The 20,024-nt window shown below is 35.0% G+C and overlaps 1 protein-coding gene across 1 annotated transcript in view; it reads left to right on the top strand.

The window, feature by feature from the left end:
- CCDC178 (coiled-coil domain containing 178) overlaps window positions 1-20,024 on the top strand; it is a 342,837-nt gene that overhangs the window by 52,402 nt on the left and 270,411 nt on the right. Inside the window, exons 10-11 of the mRNA XM_019652065.1 lie at window positions 2,633-2,728; window positions 2,870-3,006. Coding sequence (XP_019507610.1) covers window positions 2,633-2,728; window positions 2,870-3,006 — 233 coding nt within the window. The remainder of the gene's footprint in view (window positions 1-2,632; window positions 2,729-2,869; window positions 3,007-20,024) is intronic.

Raw genomic sequence — 20,024 nt, 5'->3', positions numbered from 1 at the left:
TTAGCTGTGGAGGGCAGTGTCACTGGCCCTCATATGTGGGATCTGAACCGGGGCCCTCTGGCGTCCCAAGCCAGCTCTTAACCAACGCGCCACTCGGCAGGCCCTAAAATCTGTTTTCTATGGCATGTGTAACCACTGAAGATTCTTCTCAGTTATCTTAGTGGTCTGTTAATGATTAGACATTGATCCTTAAAAATCTGGAAACAATAAGTCTCCTTGCTTGCCAAGGAGCTTTGTGTGCTTGTTTAGGCACATCCTCAACACTCATCTGGGCAGTTTGTCAACTCTGCCTTTGTTTTCACTTTCTGTTTTCATAGAGTCTCAGGGTTTGCCAGAGGTGAGAGCTTAAAGGATTCCTCAGGTATTATCAGAGCATGTGATCAAACCTGGACTTTCACATATCTCTGGGCATTTGCAGCCTACTAGATTCCCAGGAATATGTTGGAGCTTTACAAAGTCACTATTTTGTTCTCTTCAAAAGCTTTTGTTTTTTATGTTTGTTGGTTAGTTTATTGTTTTTCCCAAGTGTTATTTATCCACAAAGGTGGCTACAAAATTAATCAATTGCCTGTGATTTTTTTTTTTTTTTTATAATCGTGGCTTGAGGAAAAACTTTTTTGAGGAGACTTTTTGTGAGCTCTGTAGAAAGTCAAATACAGACATTTTTGTAAGTGCCATCTCCAAAACAAAAACAAAAACAAAAAAACACCAAGACAGGTCAAATAATGATAGTTATCATAGAATGAGGCTTTGAAGGCATTCCAGTTCTGTTCTGTTCCCTCTGGTGGCTGCACAACTACTGGTATTCTCCACAATATAAGATGTTGTTCTTCAAGGCTATCATGGACCAAAAGAGGGAGGAATTAGGACACGTAAAAACACCACGAAGCTCTTACTTTTACTATGATTAGACTGTTTTTCTTGACTATGTACTCCTCAGATTGATGCAAGCCTTTAATCTCGAGTTCTGAGAAAGCTAATTTTGACATTTTTTTGACCAGTTTTCTCATTACCTTTATGAGGAGAGTTTTCAGATGTTTTTACTCTGCATTTTCACTGACGCTCTTCACTAGGACTGTATCTTAAAATGTTTGAATGTTGGGCTTTTATTTCACATTTTTAACAGTCTTATTTTCTCTTCAATCTTGTTTATTACAAAATATACTGTCAAACATGTCAACGGATCTTCTTGGTTTACTGTACAAGGTGACATTCTCCTTTTGTCTAAAATTATACAAATAAACTCATTTTAATAATTTGTATTCTTTTGTGTTTACATTTAGATTTTTATTCATCTGAAATTTACTTTTTGTTATAAAGTGAGTTAGATGTGAACTACAGAAACCACTTTATTTATTTTTTTTTAACAGAAATTCTACATGAATAAGTCCTGTTAATTAGAGTAAATGATTTCTCTCTCACTGACTTCAAATACATTTTTAAAAATGTTAATTCAGATCTATTTCTGGGCTCTATTTTCCCCCCTCTAATCTTATTACAATGCTAAAAAGAAATAGTGCTTTATTATAATGGTATTATAGGATGTTTTACTATCTGGTAGCAATTTTCCAACATTGTCCTTATTTTTCGTATACCTCTTGGTTACTCTCAAATATCTTTTTTCCATACTAACTTTGTTTCATGCAGTTTCAAAGAGAATACTTTTTATTATACTTTATATTAATTTTGGGTTAACTGACATTGTATTTTTATTAAATGCACATATCATTCTTTTTATGTGGGTCTTGATTTAAGCTTTTAAATAAGAATTTGTGTTTGTTTTGTATAAGTTCTCCCTTTTGTGTTGAATTTATTCCAAAATATTTTATAACTTATGACACAGGTTTGTAAGTATTATCACTATGCTTTTTAATAGATTATTTCTCTTATAGACAATAGTGACTATATTCCAAATGGTTATATATGCCATTTTACCAAAAATCATTTATTGTAGTTTTACATCGAATCTTCTGTTTTACTAGATATTCAATCATAAAATCTAAATTTGGAGACATATAACATATTCATATTCAATATTATAATAGTAACATTTGGGTTCATTATCCAATTGCATTTAGCTAAATTTTCACAAAACATAATTAATAATATTACTAATAAAAAATAATCCATTCTCAATTGTTCAGCTCAGTGGACATGCATTTAGCATTTTATGATTCATTTTTATATTTTCTGTTTGTTCTTTATATTTGGTAGTGTTCTTGTAGTAGTTTTAAAATTATGGAAACTAGATAGTGAATATGAGTATATCAAATAGCTGTTGTGTGAAGTGTTGGCCATATTCATGTTATTTTCTCCTTTAATTTGTTGATGTGATGTATTATGATTTAAGTTTTTCTAATTTTTATCAATTCTTACAACATAACTAAATGCATTTTATTTTATTTTGATCATGTATTCGTTTGAGCTCTGTTAGACTTAATTTGCTATCTTTTATTTGGAATCTTATATCAGTTTTCATGAATGAAAATAGCCTCTCAGGTGTTATCTTATACTATTTTAATCAATATTTATTAACTTATGGTAGCTGCATAAAATGAAATATAATCTATTTCTTAACAAAATAATGTAATCCTCTACAATTCATTTACACTTTGTGTGTATTTTTTCTTAGGTAGATGAATTGAAAAGAGTTTATGATGACCTAGTCGGGAAGAAAAAAAGTTTTCAAAATAAATATCTGGAAGCATTTAATAATTTTTATGCTACAGTAAGTTGGCCTTTCCTTACTTCCCACTTAGAGTTCTAGTTTCTATTTCCAAACATTAACTCATGCAACTAAAATAATTTTTTTGTATATTTTTGAGATACATAAACATGTATAAATGATTATTTTATTCTTTTCTTAAAGAAAAAATCATGGGATATGGAACTTTCTAATATCGCAAGAAATTATTCAGATATTTCGATAGCATATTCTCAACTGATGGATGAAAATAAAAGAATGAAAATTGATACTGAAACCATAACAGGTTCAATCAGTGACAGGTAATTCTGCAAATAGAATTTTTCTTCTAATATTGCATACCTAATATGTTAAATATAACATACCTCTTCATTTTTGTGTTCCTGGGATGATGTGGTGGTGTTTGTGTTTATCATTAGCTTTAATTTTGCTTGTTTCTGTTTCAAACATTCCTTTAAAAAAATTTTTTTTATTGGGGAATTGGGAAGGGGAACAGCCAAGTTGTTGTCCTTCAATCTTAGTTGTGGAAGGTGCAGCTAGCTCAGCTCCAAGTCCAGTGGCCATCCGGTCGCCATCTAGCCGCCCCATGGCAGCTCGGGGCTGCTCAGCTCAAAGTGCTGTGTTCAATCTTAGTTGCGGGTGCGCGTAACCCACCTGCCCATGTGGGAGCCGAGCTGGTAACCTTGTTGTTAGGAGCATATGCTGTCACCAACTGAGCCATCCTGCCACCTGTTGGCAGCTAAGCAGCAGCTCAGCTTGGGTGCAGCTCACTGGCCCATGTGGGACTTGAACTGGTGACCTGTTGCTCAGAGCTCACGCTCTTAACCAACTGAGCCACTCGGGCAGCCTTCAAACATTACTCTATAATCACTCTGAATCCCTTTACAAAAATAAACATAATGAAGAGATGATTTTATAAGGAGTTTTATACTCACTCGGATCAATATTCTTAATATTGTTTCAAACTCCATATCTTTGATTACTAAAGAGGTTGGATATTTATACATTCTCTCTTGAATTCTACTTTTTCTAAAAGATTCTTATGTGCTTCCAAGGAAGAAATAAATAACTTAGGATTCAGAGAGTAAAAGTAGTTTTTCTAAAGTCCCACAGCCAGCACAGGTGGCATTTGAAACCTGACTTTCTATATTCAGATTCAGGTTATCTTATTTTTTTTGCAATTTAATCTGACTTTAGTTTAACTGACATTTAGTGAATGATCAAATATGCTTGGCATATTAATACAATATTAATCCATCCCAAATAGTAGGCTTAACGTTAAAATTGCAGTTCTCTTAGGGCACAGGTAAGACTGTAGTGAATTCACAGAGCTACACTTTTGGCTGTGTGCCTGGAGCTTAGAGCAAATGTTTGACCTGATTTGTGTGCCTGTGTGTGTGTGTGTGTGTGTGTGTGTGTGTGTGTGTGTGTGTACATGCGCTTGATTTTTTATTTGATAGGCAGGCAAGAACAGACGTTGAGGGTAAGGAACTAAGTGTCAGATAATGATTTATTTTAAGGGGTTTAGACTCTGCTGAAGACTATGGAAATCCAATAAAGACTGCATCATCAGATTTCTTTTTTTTTTTGTCTGTGCCATTATTTAATATATATGCAGATACAGTCATATGCATATACTATTTCATTTTATTTATTTTTTACTATTGCTTTTTTCATTTTTCTCAATTATAGCTGACATTAAATATTATTTTAAGTTAGTTTCAAGTGTACAGCATAATGGTTAGACATTTATATAATTTACGAAGTGATCTCCCAATTAATCTAGTACCCACCCAGCACTATACATAGCTGTTACAATATTGTTAACTATATTCTCTATGCTGCACTTTAGATCCCTCTGATGATTTTGTAACTACCAATTTGTATTTTTTAATCCCTTCACCTTTTTCACCTAGCCCTTCAACCTCCCTTCCAGGTGGCAACCATCAGTTTGTTCTCTGTATCTATAAGCCTGTATTTCTTTTTACTTTTTTTGTTTATTTTGCTTGCTAGATATCAGATAAAATGAGATAATATGATATTTGTCTCTCTCTGTCTGACTTAATTTCACTTAGCATAATACCCTCTAGGTCCATCCGTGTTATCGAAAATTGTAAGATTTCATTTTTTTTTAATGGCCGAGTAATATTGCATTGTATAAATGTACCACATCTTCTTTATCCAGTTGTCTATTGATGGGCACTTAAGTTGCATATACTATTTGTTTGGATAAATACCCAGACATGGAATTGCTGGGTCATAAAGTAGTTCTATTTTTAATTTTTTGAGGAACCTCCATACTATTTTCCACAGTGGCTGCACCAATTGGCAATCACACCAACAGTGCATGGGGTTCCCTTTTCTCCACATCCTCGCCAGCACTTGTTGTTTGTTGATTTATTGATGATAACCATTCTGACAGGTGTGACGTGATATCTCATTGTGGTTTTAATTTGCGTTTCCCTGGTAATTAGTGACTTTGAGCACCTTTTCATATGTCTATTGGCCATCTGTATGTCCTCTTTGGAGAAATGTCTATTCAGGTCCTCACCCATTTCTAAATAGGATTGTTTACTTATTTGGTGGTGAGTGGTATGAGTTCTTTATAAGTACTGTAACCCCTTATCAGATGTATCACTGGCAAATATCTTCTCCCATTCAGTAGGCTGTCTTTTCCTTTTGTTGGTCATTTCCTTTGCTGTGCAAAAATTTTTTAGTATGATGCGGTCTTCCATTTGTTTTTTGTTTTGTTTTTTCTTTTGTTTCCCTTGCCTGAGGAGATATATTAGAAACAAATATTACTAGTAGCAATGTTAGAGAGTTTACTGCCTATGTTTTCTTCTAGGAGTTTTAGGATTTCAGGTCTTAACATTTAAGCCTTTATTCGATATTGAGTTTATTTTTAGATTTCTCTTTTTGAAACACCACTTTTGTGGTAATCGGATGAATTCAGGGTTTTTTTTTTGTTTTTTGGGTTTTTTTTTTTTTTTTAGCTGAGCCATCCTGCCACCTGTTGGCAACTCAGCAGCTGCTCAGCTTGGGCTGGGACTCGAACCGCTGTTGCTCAGAGCTCACACTCTTGAGCGAGCTCTTAACCAGCTGAGCCACTCGGCTGGCCCTGAATTCAGGTTTGAGTTCTTGGTTTAAACGTAGTTCCAGATATTAAATGAGAAATGTATGGAGGTGGGAAAAAAGGTTGGAAAAAAGATGTTGATATGTTTGATTTGGAATTGTGTATGGCATGATTCAAGTATAAATTTCTAGATGACACTTTGATTTATGGGTCTGCAATTGAGGAAAGATGTACATGGAGATAGATGTTAGGTGCTAAATGCAGAAGTATGTTAAATTGGCTAGCATTTTCATGTTTAGCACTTCCTGTGTTTGTTAGAAATTAAATTTTTATGAAATAGAAGTTTTATGGGATAAATTATAACACTAAGCCATATATCAATATAATGTAAAGTTCCTCCACTATCTGATAGGGAAGATTAAAAAAATATAATTAATGGCCTTTTTTGGACTCTATCCCCTAAAAAGAGAGCTTTGTTGGTCATGAAAATCACAATTATGTACTTAGAAAGTATAAGGGGAAAAAAATCTCATTTGTTAGAAAATGAAACCTAAATTCAGCAAAAGGACACAAATATGAAATAGGAGATTTCTCTGAGGAAAACACCAAATATGATTGAAATTTATTAAAATTCATTTTAAAAATGTTTTCAGTTTACCAAAGTGTATTTGAAAAGTAAAAAAATAGATATACAGAGGGTGCCAAAAAACTGTATACACATTTTAAGAAAGGAAAAAACTGTATTAAAATTATAATACTCAATATATACCAATAACAAAAGATGAATACAAGTCACGTTTGACTTCTGCAATTACAAGAGGTGCTCAAAGTGGTTACCATCAGCGTCCAGACACTTCTGATTATGGTGAACTACTGCTTTAGCATAGATAACATCTCTTAAAATGTGTATCCATTTTTTTAAATGCCTGATATTTAAGGTATACCAAATGATGAGTTTTATTAAGGCTTTATTTTTTTTAAGAGCAAAATTAAGGGGAATGTACAGAGATTTCCCATAAACTCCCTGTCTCCACACATGCTTAATCTCCTCTATTATTAACATTTATCACCGTAGTGGTATATTTGTTATAATTGATGAACCTACATTAACACATCATAATCACCCAAAGTCCATAGCTTGCATTAGGGTTCACTCTTGGTGTTGTACATTCTGAGGGGTTTGGACAAATGTGTGATAACATGTATTCACCACAATGCTGTCATACAGAGTATTTTCACTGCCCTAAAAATCCTCTGTGCTGTGTCTACTCATTCCGTCGTCCCCCTTTTCAAAGTTTGGCACCATTGATCTTTATGTCTCCATAGTTTTGCCTTTTCCACAATGTCATATAGTTGGAATCATACAGTCTGTAACCTTTTCAGATTGGCTTTTTTCACTTACTAATATGCATGTAAGTTTCCTCCATGTTTTCATGGCTTGGTAGTTCATTTCTGTGTAGCGCTGAATATTCCATATCTGGATATACCACAGTTTATTTATCCATTCACCTACTGAAGGTCATCTTGGTTGCTTCCAAGCTTTGGCAGTTATAAATAAAGCCTCTGTAAATATCCGTATGCAGGTTTTTATGTGAACAAAAGTCTTCAACTCATTTGGGTAAATACCAAGGAACATGATTGTTGTATCATATGATAAAACTATGTTTAGTTTTGTAGGAAACCACCAAACTATATTCCATCATGGCTGTACCATTTTTCATTCCCACTAACAATGAATGAGAGTGCTCATTGATCCACATCTTTGCCAGTATTTGGTGTATGTGTGCAAAGTTTTGGCCATTGCGATGTCATGATATTTTGTTGTTTTAATTCACATTTCCTTAATGACATGATGTGGAACATATTTTCATATGCTTATTTTCCACTGTATATATCTTCTTTCATGAGGTATCTGTTGAGGTCTTTGATCATTTTTTTAAAAATCAGTTTGTTTGTTTTCTTACTGTTGAGTTTTCAGAGTTATTTGTATATTTTGGATAACAGCCCTTTATCAGATGTGTCTTTTGTAAATATTTTATTCCAGTTTGTGGCTTGTCTTTTTATTCTCTTGACATTGGCTTTCACAGAGCCAAAGTTTTTAATTTTAATGAAGTCCTCTTGTAAATTATTTCTCTCACGGATTTGCTTTTGCTATTGTGTCTGTAAAATCATTACCATACCCAAAGTCATCTAGGTTTTCTCCTACGTTATCTTCTAGGAGTGTTATAGTTTTGTGTTTTATTTTGCATTTTACATTTGGATCTAAAATCCATTTTGAGTTATTTTTATAAAAGGTGTAAGGTCTGAATCTAGCCTAATTCTTTTTTTGCATTGGATGTCTAGTTGTTCCCAGTACTATTTGTTGAAAAAGCTCTGCTCTGCTGTGTTGCCTTTGCGTCTTAGTCAAATATCATTCAACTATTTTTCTATAGGTCTATTTCTGGGCTCCCCATTCTGTTGTACTGATCTACTTGTCTACTCATATTCTTTCATTAAATACCCTACTGTCTTGATTACTATAGCTTTTTAGTAAGTCTTGGATAAATATATTTTTTAAATGAATAAATACAGGGGCATATCAAACTTTTGAATATCAAGCAATAATGAGAAAAAGACAAGTTCTAACAAAATAAATTATAATTTTTATTGTGATTGTAACTAAAATCCTAATGTAGTATTATTTTATAACTTAATAAACTTATTATCAGGTGAAATGTACCAAAATAATTTTAAAATGATTTGTGATAATACCACTCTATGATATATTTAAACATCAAAAAGCTTACATAATTATTAAACTCTGTAATACTCTCCAAAGTATAGACAGCTAGATAAATGAAACATGACCAGATACTAACAGCAATTAGATAGAAATAAAATTTTAAAAGATACCTCTTACAGTATAATTTTAAAATATGAAATCTAGTGACTAAATCTAGCAAATAAATGTATGATAACTTTACATAAAAGCCTGTAAAATATTATTGAGACAAATTAAAGAAGATGCAGATCATTGGGGAGGGGGAGTACATGTCTTCACCATGAATCAGAATGCCCAATATTGTGAAGATACATTCATGCAATCTCAACCAAATTCTAAGCATATTTTGTGTTTATATACGTGTGTGTGTGTGTAAGCTGCAAGTTGTTTCTAAGTGTATATGGAAAATCAAAGAAGCAAAAATATTCCAGACAATCTTAAAGAAGAAATAATTTTGAGAACTTCCCATTTTTCAAAAATTATAATAAAGCATAAGATAACTTACTGTTGTTATAAGGATAGATAAATAGACCAATAAACTGAATAGAGAGCCCAGAATTAGACCCATACATGTACATTCACTTGATTTGTGACAAGATGCCACTGCAGTGCAGTGCAGAACAAGTGGCCTTTAAATAGCATATAAAAATAATAAATACTTACCCCTACCTATCACTACATACAAATATCAATGTTTATGGAGTATAGTTGTAAATCTGAAAGTTAAAACAATGAAAAGCCTAACAGAAAACATAGGAAAATATCTTACTAAATATGGGTAAGGCAAGGCTTTCTTAAACAGGAAAATAAGCACCATTATAAATTTTTTAACAAATGATGACTAAAGACACCATTAAGTCAGTGAAAAGGCAAAACACAGACTGATAAATATATATGTAATACCTGTATCTGAGGAGATAAATCAACACACCATTAAATCAACATTAAGTATAATCATAAATAAATATAAATATAGATAATCATACAATAAATATAACTACATAAAATAATAGCATAATAAAATAAAAATAAACAAAAAATAATCCAACAAAAAGGGGGAAAAGACTTGAACAGTCATTTTGCAAAGGAGGATATCCAAATGTACAATAATAATAAAAGGGTGCTTGAATTCTCAGGGAAAGTAAACTAAACCAACACCGAAATACCAGTATATATCCATCAGAATGGCTAAAATGCGAAGACTGTTGATATGTTAGGTGATGGCCAGGAAGTTAGAGCAACTGGAACTCTTGCACACTGCTTGCTAGTAGGAGTGCAATTTGGTAGAAAATACTTTAGCACTACCTATTGGGTTGTCAGAAAAGTCATGGCATATTTTTTTCTGTGTTTTTTGTTGCAAAAATGTGTCATGACTTTTCCAGCAACCCAATAATGAGTTAAATACATCTGTGCCTAGGTATATATTCAATAGTAATAAACCATGCAAACGTTCATCAAAATCACTTATGAGAGTGTTCATAGCAGCTTTCATTTAATAGTCACAAACTGGAAAATACCTAAATGAACATGAAGAATACAATGGATAAATAAATTGTAAGATATTTATACAAAGAAAACAATGAGAATGAACAGATTTCAGCTATGTAGAACAACTTGGATGAATCACATAATCATATTATTGAGTAAAAGATGACACAATAACAGTGTACACTGTATGATCCTGTTTTAAAATAAACAAAACTTCGTGATGCTGATAGAAGTCAGGATTGCAGCTCTAACTGGGTGGTAGTAACTGAGAGCACACACTAGGGGCTTCTGATGGCATTGTTCAATTTTTTTTTTTATCTGAATGAGGCTGTTACTTGTACATTCACAGTGAAAATGTAACAAGCTGTACTCTTTGATTTGCATACTACTCTGTGTAAAGATCCTAATTCAATAAAGTATTATATTTAAAAGCATTAAATTACATAAATTGTTAATTTAATTCAATGTAAAATGCATTCGATAATTTATTAATATTTTATTGAATTCACATTACATGCAGACATTGAAGTAGGTGCTAAAGTTGCTATATAGCCGGTATTTATGAAAGTCTCTCCCTTCAATGAGTCTCCAAGAAAACAAATAGTTATTATGGAAACTATATTTTACTAGTGGCCTAAGAAGTATAAGAAAAAAGCCAGGAAAGGCTTTAGGTAGCAGGAGAATTTTTTTTTAAATTTTTAAATTATTTATTTAAAATTTACAAATTCAATACTTGCTTGACATTTAATTCTAAGAAAACAGTTGGAGAGTGATCACAGTACTTTGACTAATATGGAAAATCAGTGTTGTATTTTTGAGTGAAAAAGAAGTTCAGATTATCCTTTTGGATGCAGCTCAACCTGAGTTTCTTTACTTTTTAGGAAACACTCTGAAAAATGAAATCAATGATATGTGTTTAAGCAATCTGTGATTTTAAATTTTAATTAATTAATTAATTTATGTATTTATTTATTTTTATTAGTTTCAGGTGTACAAAGTGACATAATAGTTAGACATTTATACTCCTCACTAGGTAGCAGGAGATTCTAATGATGCTGGTCATTTTAGCCATTACTGATTATGTGTGATATTTGCCATTCATTTCTGTGGTTTTCTGTAAGTACTCTCTCTACCTTCTGTGAAGGTCTCATATTTATTTCATTGTTTTTCCTCTTGGAGATAGTATAGCATTAGTAATTTTTATGCATAAAATAAAAACAATAAAATGCACACTTTTTGCATGGCTGCATACCCAGTACCTTATGACTGCTTGCAAGTAGGACCTATGCATATTTTCCCGCATTTTTAGATCCTCAGGACTAATCTCGTAACTAACACATTCTTGATGTGCATTAAATATTTGTTGAATAACATTTTTAGTAGAAAATATTCATTTTTTAGCACACTATCTATAAATTGTATTATATGAGATACAGAAAATAATATAAAAATCAATTTTTTTATCATTTAGTAGTTAATGTCAGAAATAACTTCATATATCTTTTTTACTCCATGCAAACAGCAGTTTTATAATTTTATAATTATAACTAATAAACTAATATTGTAACTTTATGCTTATGACTAACTTTATAATCAAAGTTTATATTTAAAACCTAGACCTAAAAAGCAAATGTATGTTTGTGAGTGTGTGTGAGATTATATGTGTGTGTGCGTGTGTGTGCATGTGTGTCCTGAGCACTGGCTTTGTGTGAACTACTGTTTTAAGTGCTAGGGATATCGTTTAAGTTTGCATTCTCCTAAATAATAATGAACATGTGAAATAATAAATGATTGTTTAAAATTCAGTTACTGATACTCTTGTGAGGAAGATGAAATTGATTATGAGCTAGAGAGTGATGGGGCCAGGGGAGGATTGGGAGCTTTACTTTAGCAAGGACCTTTAGGGACATCTATCTCTAAGAAGGTGACATTTGAGTGGAGACCTGAATGAAGAATGTGTCAGCCTTGAGCTGGTCTTGGGAAGAACATTCCAATTAGAAGGAATAGAACATACGAAAGCCCTGATATAGATAGAAATTTGGCGTTTTGGAATCAGAATGGAGGCCAGCGTTTTAGGAAAATTGTGTTTGAGTAGAGTAATTGAGGGAGACAAATGTTGGCAAGGCCGACAGGGCTCAGACACTGCTTGCCTGTAAGTAGGCTGTGATAAAGTCACATGGATTAAAGCATTTAATCTATTTAAAGCATCTTACATTTTAGAAAGATCTGTTGGGCAGCTTAGTGAAAGATGGACTTTGGTGCATGTAAGAATAGCTTTTATGGTGATTCAGAAAAAATTATAATGATGACATAGATCAAGGATTTTGCAGTAGAAATGGTAATAGCTGATTTTCAAATATATTTTCAAGGAAGTGCCAACAGGATCTTTTGATAGATGGATATAAGATGTGAGGAAAAGAAAAATGGTCAGGCTACTTGCTGAGATAACAAGGGCTGGAAGAAGTTATGAGGGGGATCTTGGCAAAGAAGATATAAGTGTGTCTCTTTGGGCCATATTAAATGTCAGATTTTTATCAGCTCTTCAAATGGAAATGAAAAGTAAAAATTAGATGCATAAGTCTATGGCACAGAGATGCGGATGATACTGGACACAAATTTGGATTCATAAAATTAAACAATGGGACAGGATGAGATGCCTAAAATGAGAATACAGACAGAAAAGTAATGAGAATTTACATTTCCCGCAATGTTGATAACAGAGAATGTAAAAGGTCTTTTGCTATCAAACACTTATAAATGGAGTATGAATTGGACATACATCCTTTAAATGCAGATTTGTGCTTATGGGAAAGTAAAGGAAATCCGCAGGAGCCAAGGCAAGGAAAGTAACTGAACAACTGCAAACTAAATTTCCAGCTGATATTTGGCTGCTTTGAAAATACGGATGGAGGAGTGACCTTGTTGAACTTAGTAAACAGGGGAATTAAGTTTTAATGTCTTCAAACATAGGTCACGGGCCATGGATGTGTGCAAGTGAGGAAGGTGGATAAAGTAAGGGCATTTGAATGGGCAGAACTGAAAAAATATACCTACAAGTGAAGGCGGAGACAAAGCGTGCCTGTCTAAGCCAGGGGCCTGGGTGAGGGAAAAAGAAGGGGCGAAGCACGTGGTCTGGCTCCTTTCCACACTAGCTTGCTGTTTTCATTTATACCATCTAGTGTAGTGGTTCTCAACCTTCCTAACGCCGCGACCCCTTAATACAGTTCCTCATGTTGTGGTGACCCCCAACCATAAAATTATTTTCGTTGCTACTCTATAACTGTAATTTTGCTACTGTTATGAATCGTAATGTAAATATCTTTTTTGTTTTCCGATGGTCTGAGGTGACCGCTGTGAAAGGGTCGTTTGACCCCCAAAGGGGTCACGACCCACAGGTTGAGAACCGCTGATCTAGGTGATCTTGGAAGACCCTAACCAACAATTTATTGTTTAAAAAAAAAAGGGAGCCTCCTTTAATAAATAATCTCTACAGCAATAAATTGACTCAGGCCTCACAAAATTCTCTCAGATAAAGTAAAGCTTTTGAAGATGAGCTAACACAATTATAAAGCAATAAGGAAAATTTAACATAAGTGATAGTTATCAGAAATAGCCAGCAATATATTTAACCTCATAATAATTTCAAATAATAGAATTAATAAAGTCTACCTAAATAAGTTTAAAATGGTTGAAAGAAAAAAAAACAACAACCAACTAATAGAACACTATCCAAAACAGTTCAGGCAGGTGTGAAAAAGAACTCACCAAAACTTATAAATAATTAAAACTGGATTCATTTGAATTCAAGATTTTAGTAATTAAACAGCAAATACAGCTGGGGGAAAAAAAATGTGTGCAGTTAAAACTACAAAGAGGAACCCAGAATGCAACACAGAGAGAAAGGGAGGCAAGAAACAGAGAACTATTAAGAACTATGAAGAATAGAATGAGAAATAAAGGAGAAAATGGGAAAGCAATATTCAAAAAGTTAATGGCAGATAACAGACTATAATTCTTTAAAGCATGTATCTTTTAAGTAAGTCATCAGAATAAATCCCAAACAAATAAACTCAGAAAGAAACCTTAATTTTCATTATACTATAGCTTACTCACTTTGGAAGGAGAAAAGAAGACATAACATGTTTTTGCCAAACACATGAATTCTATAATTACAATATCTGCAAACAGCTTTCCTCCCTCTCTAACTTAAACGGGTAAGTGGAATTTCCTGTTCAAGGCCAACATCTCTATCTGTACTGTTGGTCTTAACCCCCTTTACCTTGTTGTAGCCACAGTTTTATTCTTTCATTTGTTTGTTTCTGTTTTGTTTATTTTGGTGTTTAGATTCCACATACAAACAAAATCACATTGTATCAGCCTTTCTCTGCCTGACATACTCCACTCAGCACAATACCCCATGCTGCCGCAGATGGCAAGAACGCATTCCCTTCTCTGGCCAAGCAATATTCCACTGTATATATGTACCACCTCCTCTTTATCCATTCATCCATCGAATGACACCCAGGCTGTCTCCACATCTTTGCCATTGTAAACAGTGCTGCAGTGAACATATGGATGTACATGTCCCCTTGAAGTAGTGTTTTGGGTTTCTTTGGATAAATACCCAGAAGTGGGATTACTGGGTCCTTCTTTGTCTCTTGTTATAGCCTTTGTTTTAAATTCTATTTTGTCTGGTATAAGTATGGCCGCTCCAGCTTTTTTTGTATTTTCATTTTCATTTTCACAAAATATCTTTTTGCATCTCTTTACTTTCCATCTGTGTGTGTTTTTTAATCTTAAGTGAGTCTTTTGTAGGCAGCATATGTAACGGTCTTGTTTTATTATTCATTCAGCCCTCATATGTCTTTTGATTGGAGCATTTAACCCATCTACATTGAAAGTAATTGTTGGTAGGTATGAGGTGTGATAAAAATCTACAGTGAATGTTTAAATTAAAAAAAAATTATTGCAGTAAAAGATAAATTGCCATAATCCCCCTCAAAATACTCCCCCTCACTACAATCACACTTATCCCATCATTCTTGCCACTTTCTGAAGCAGCTTGGGGGAGTATTTTAAGTATGATTACTGGCAATGTGTCTTACTGTAACAATTTTTTTATTTAAACATTCACCATATTTTGTGCTCACAACTTGTATGTAGCTATTGCCATCTTATTATTCATAGTTCTGATTTTTTTTTCATCTTAAAGAAGTCCCTCTAACATTCCTGGTGGCTGTGAAATTTTTTAGCTTTTTTTTGTCTGGGGAGGTATTTCTTTGTCCTTCGGTTTTAAATGATAGTCTTGCTGGGTAGAGTAATCTTGGTTGTAGGTCCTCACTTTCCATCACATTGAATATGTTGTGCCAATCCCTTCTGGCCTGCAAAGTTTCTGTTGAAACCTCAGCTGACAATCTCATGGGGGCTCTAGTTTCCTTTCTTATGCTGCTTCTAGGATCCTCTCTTTGCCTTTAACCTTTGCCATTTTAATTATAATGTGTCTTTGTGTGGGCCTGTTTGGGTTCAGCTTGTTTGGGACTCTCTGTGCTTCCTGGACTTGTATATCTATTTCCTTCTCCAGGTTAGGAAAGTTTCAGTCATTATTTCTTCAAATACATTCTCAAACCCTTGCTTTCTCTCTTCTCCTTCTGGTACTCCTATGATGCGCATGTTGTTATGCTTGCTGTTGTCCTGGATGTCTCTTAAACATCCTTATATGTTTGTATTTTTTTTCTTTATTCTGTTCCACTTGTGTGTTTTCTGCTACCTTGCCTTCCAAATCACTGATTCGCTTCTCTGCTTCATCTAGCCTGCTGGTGATTGCTTCTAGTGCAGTCTTCATTTCAGTTATTGTATTCTTCCCTTTTAATTAGTTCTTTTTTATGGTTTCTGTGTCCTTTTTTATGCTTGCTATCTTTCTGTTGAAGTTCTCACTGAGTTCTTTGAGCATCCTTGTAACCATTGTTTTGAACTCTGTCTCTGGTAGGTTGCTTGCCTCTATTTCATTTAGTTCTGTTTCTGGAGTTTTCTCCTGTTCTTCCATTTGGGATGTATTTCTTTGTTTCCTCATTTGGGCTGCTTTTCTGTGTTTGTTGTTATGTATTAGGTAGATATTCTATGTCTTCTAGTCTTAGACAGGTGGCCTTATGTATAGATGCCCTGTGAGGCCCTAGCCCAGTCTCCCTGGTCACCTGTTCCAGGTGCCCCAGGAGTGTCCCTTGCATGGATTGTGTGTGTCCTCTTGTTATAGTTGAACTTTTATTGCTATTGGCACATCAATGGGTAGCATTGACCCTTAGGCTGATTGGCCCCATCCACAACTTATGGGCTGCCATATATTTGCACCAGTGGGCTCTGATGCCTGTTGAGTCCATCCTTTGTGTGCACTACTTTTGGGGCTAAGTGGGCAGTGCTCTGCTCTGGTCTGAAACCAATCCCCAAGTCTGTTGGATCTGTGGCCGCTTGCTTGGGGCTCTGGTGCAGGCCCAGGTTACATGTTGCCTGTGAGTGGTCAGGGACTACCTGGTAGAAGCTACAAAGTGATCTGCATTTGTTCATTGCCAGTTGGGGGCACAAGGGAAAGGCCATGCTGTGAACCCAGGACAGCTGCCACCAGTACTGGGCTTGGGGTAGCTCTGCAAAAAGCCAGGCCACCTTGAGACTTACTGCTACCTGCCAGCTCCCTTGAGGTTCAACCACTTATAGTTCATGTGGTACATGAGTTGGGTAAGGCAAGGTCTCAAAGTCACTAGAGTGGGAAGAGTTGTGGTCATTAAATTAATGTAGACTCTGGTTTGGTGCCAGTGCTGAGCCCGGAGCTACTCAGCAAAAGTCTCACAGCACACTAAGGCCAGTCACCACATGCCTGTGGTCTCCAGACTCTGATAGTTTTCCAAGAAAGAGTGCAATGTGTGTGGTTCTGGCGATTCTTGGAGAAAGTGCCTCTGCATTGGGGAAGTTGGGTGGGGTGGGGTCTCAGTGAATCACCAGGGTGGAGCAGCAGAGCTCACCAGACCAATCAGATTCAGATTTGGCCATAAGCATAGGGGGAGGGCTCAGCCCAGGAAAGATGGCGCTTGCCTACCAGCTGCACAGAAGAAGGACACAATATAGGGAAAATGACAACTGTCCTCCAGCTCACTCACTGAAGCCTCGTACCTCAATCTGCCCCCTGTATGCCTCTGACGTCCCCTGAGTCACTGTCCCCACTCTGGAGCCCAAGGTGAGTGCCTATGAGCGAGTGAGCCTGTGTGTGGGCAGTTTAACAGGATGCCTGGGTTTCCTGCAGACTTCTGTCCCACCTGGATGGTCAGAATCCCCACTGTTTTCCACAGCCAGATTTGGTGGCTCCTCTTCCTAGTATCAGTGCTCTGGGCTGGGGAGCATAGTGGGGGGCTGGGCTCCCTCTCTCTTCTGGGGGGAACCTCTGCTGCCAAGATATACCTCATGATTTTCACTTACACAGCTGTGGGGTTCATTTTGACTCTCCACCCCTCCTACCTGTTTCAACATGGATTCTTCTTTATATTTTCAGCTATATGGCTTGTGTTTGGCTAGACTTAAGATGGTTCTCCAGGTTGACTGTAATTTAGTTATAATTTAAATGTGTTCAAAGAAGGACACAGGCAGTGTTTAACTATCCACCATCTTGGATCTCTCCATAGTTTTATTCTTATACTTCTGTTTTTGACATCTTCATTTCTTGCTTTCTTCCCTCAGCCTATATTCATCATTATCCCTCTTCCAACCTACAGTGAAATCCTTGCCTTCACTGTATTTGTATCTTTGACAATTACACAGTATTTCCCTTCCATTCTCATTAAAATGTTCATATAGTGAGCAATATTTGCTAATCATTAATATTAACAATATTTGCTTGACTGTTAATCACTTTTTGACTCACAGCAGTGCATGAAACTCCCCTGCTACCAAAATATATCTTTCTTAAGTTAAAAAACAAAATAAAACAAAAACAAAAAAACTACCTCCTGTACTAAATCCATTGGATAATTTTTATAAAGTCTTATTGCATTCTTTTTTCCCCATGTGGCCCAAGCATTTGTGCTATGCCCTCTCAGATGTAATATCTTTGTGAGATTCAGAATTCCACTCTCTTAGTTCTTCCTTTAATTCTATGAAACTATTCTCTCTAGGAATCCTAAAGCAGCTCACTTAATCTCTACTGTCCCCTGGTAGATTAGCTCAGTGTTCTAACCACAGCCCATTTACATCCTTGATCTATTCTCTATTCCAGGAATTTTATCTACTCTCATTATTTTAATACGAAATATATATATATATATATATATATATATATATATATATATAACTTTTTTCATTTCCCATTTAGTTTTTCAATTACAGTTGATAAATATATTTTATATTAGTTTCAGATGTACATAGACTTTTATACAGTTTATGAATTAATACCCTCATTAGTTTAGTACCCACCTGGCACTATACATAGTTATTACAGTATTATTGACTATAGCCCCTATGCTGTACTTTATACCCCCATGACTATTTTGTAACCACCAGTTTGTACTTCTTAATCCCTTCACCTCTTTCACCCAGCTCCCAACCTTCCTACCACCTGGCAACCATTATATTACAGAGTTTATTCTCTGTATCTACGAGGCTGTTTCTGTTTTGTTTGTTCATTTATTTTGTTTAGATTCCACATATAAGTGAGATCATATGGTACTTGTCTTGCTTATTTCACTGTACTACCCAAAGCAACCTATAGATTCAATGCAATCCCTTTCAAAATACCAATGGCAGTTTTCACAGAACTAGAACAAATAATCCTAATATTTATATGGAATGATAAAAGACACCAAATAACCACAGCAATCTTGAGAAGGAGGAACAAAGTTCGAGGTATCACAATACCTGACATCAAACCATACTACAAGGCTAAAGAAATCAAAACAGCATGGTGCTGGCGTAAAAACATATCAATGGAACAGAATAGAGACCCCAGAAATGAGCCCATGCCTAGATGGTCAATTAATCTATGACAGTGGAGGCAAGAATATACAATGGGGTAAAGACAGTCTATTCAATAAACAGTGTTGGGAAAACTGGACAGATACATGCAAAAAATGAAAATAGTCCAGGTTTCCTTTACTTTTTAATCTCTATCCACATCCTTTATTTACCCTGATAGTATCATTTTCAATATCTACTCTCTCCCCCAACATCACATCTTGACACCATTATTCACCAAGTATTTGTTTCAGGCATATCCTATACCTCTCTACCCTCTTACAGCCAACATCTTAACCAGCTTCTATTAAATCGACCTTCTAAATATTTCTCCAGTAGGTGCTTTCCTTTTTGTCTGTTACAATGATTGCTGAAATGAAACAGGCCCTAACTGTCTCTTAATTGGAATATTAAAGTAGACTTCCAACTGGTCTACCTCACTCCCAAGTTGGAGTGCTCAGATTCAGCATATGCAGCATCACTAATGTAAATTATCTACAAAGAATGAAATATTATTTACTTCCAGTAGCTTAACAAAGTTTCACAGTCTCACTATCAGTTATAGGATTAAGTCCAAGCTCCCAGACTGATAGATTAGACACTGTAATCTGTCACCCATACAACTTCTAAATCATCTTGTACCACTATTTTCCATGATCTTTACATAGCCTATTAAAATGCTTACATATCCAATTGGTTACTCATACAGTAGCTTAGGCATTAACTCTTTCCAGATGCTTTCCCTGTTGGTAACTTATTTTCCCCTACCCATAAGCCATGGTGGTATTAAGTGCTTCTTCTGCTTCATCTATTATTGTACTGTCTGTTTTTCATGTATTTTTTCCTTCATGAGAGTATAAACCCAGAATCTTTGTTTTAATTCATCTTTGAATCCCAGGTACCTAGTGTAATACTTGACACGTAATCAATGCTCAACAAGTATCCATTTAACTAACCCACTCTGGTTCCATAGACTTTTCTCCAGCACTTATCACACTATGTGCAGTTAC

The sequence above is a fragment of the Hipposideros armiger genome, unplaced genomic scaffold (assembly GCF_001890085.2).
Source record: "Hipposideros armiger isolate ML-2016 unplaced genomic scaffold, ASM189008v1 scaffold_173, whole genome shotgun sequence".
Taxonomy (NCBI): Eukaryota; Metazoa; Chordata; class Mammalia; order Chiroptera; family Hipposideridae; genus Hipposideros; species Hipposideros armiger.
The sequence above is the reverse complement of the archived record's forward strand: the minus strand, read 5'-3'. Positions and strand labels throughout refer to the sequence as shown.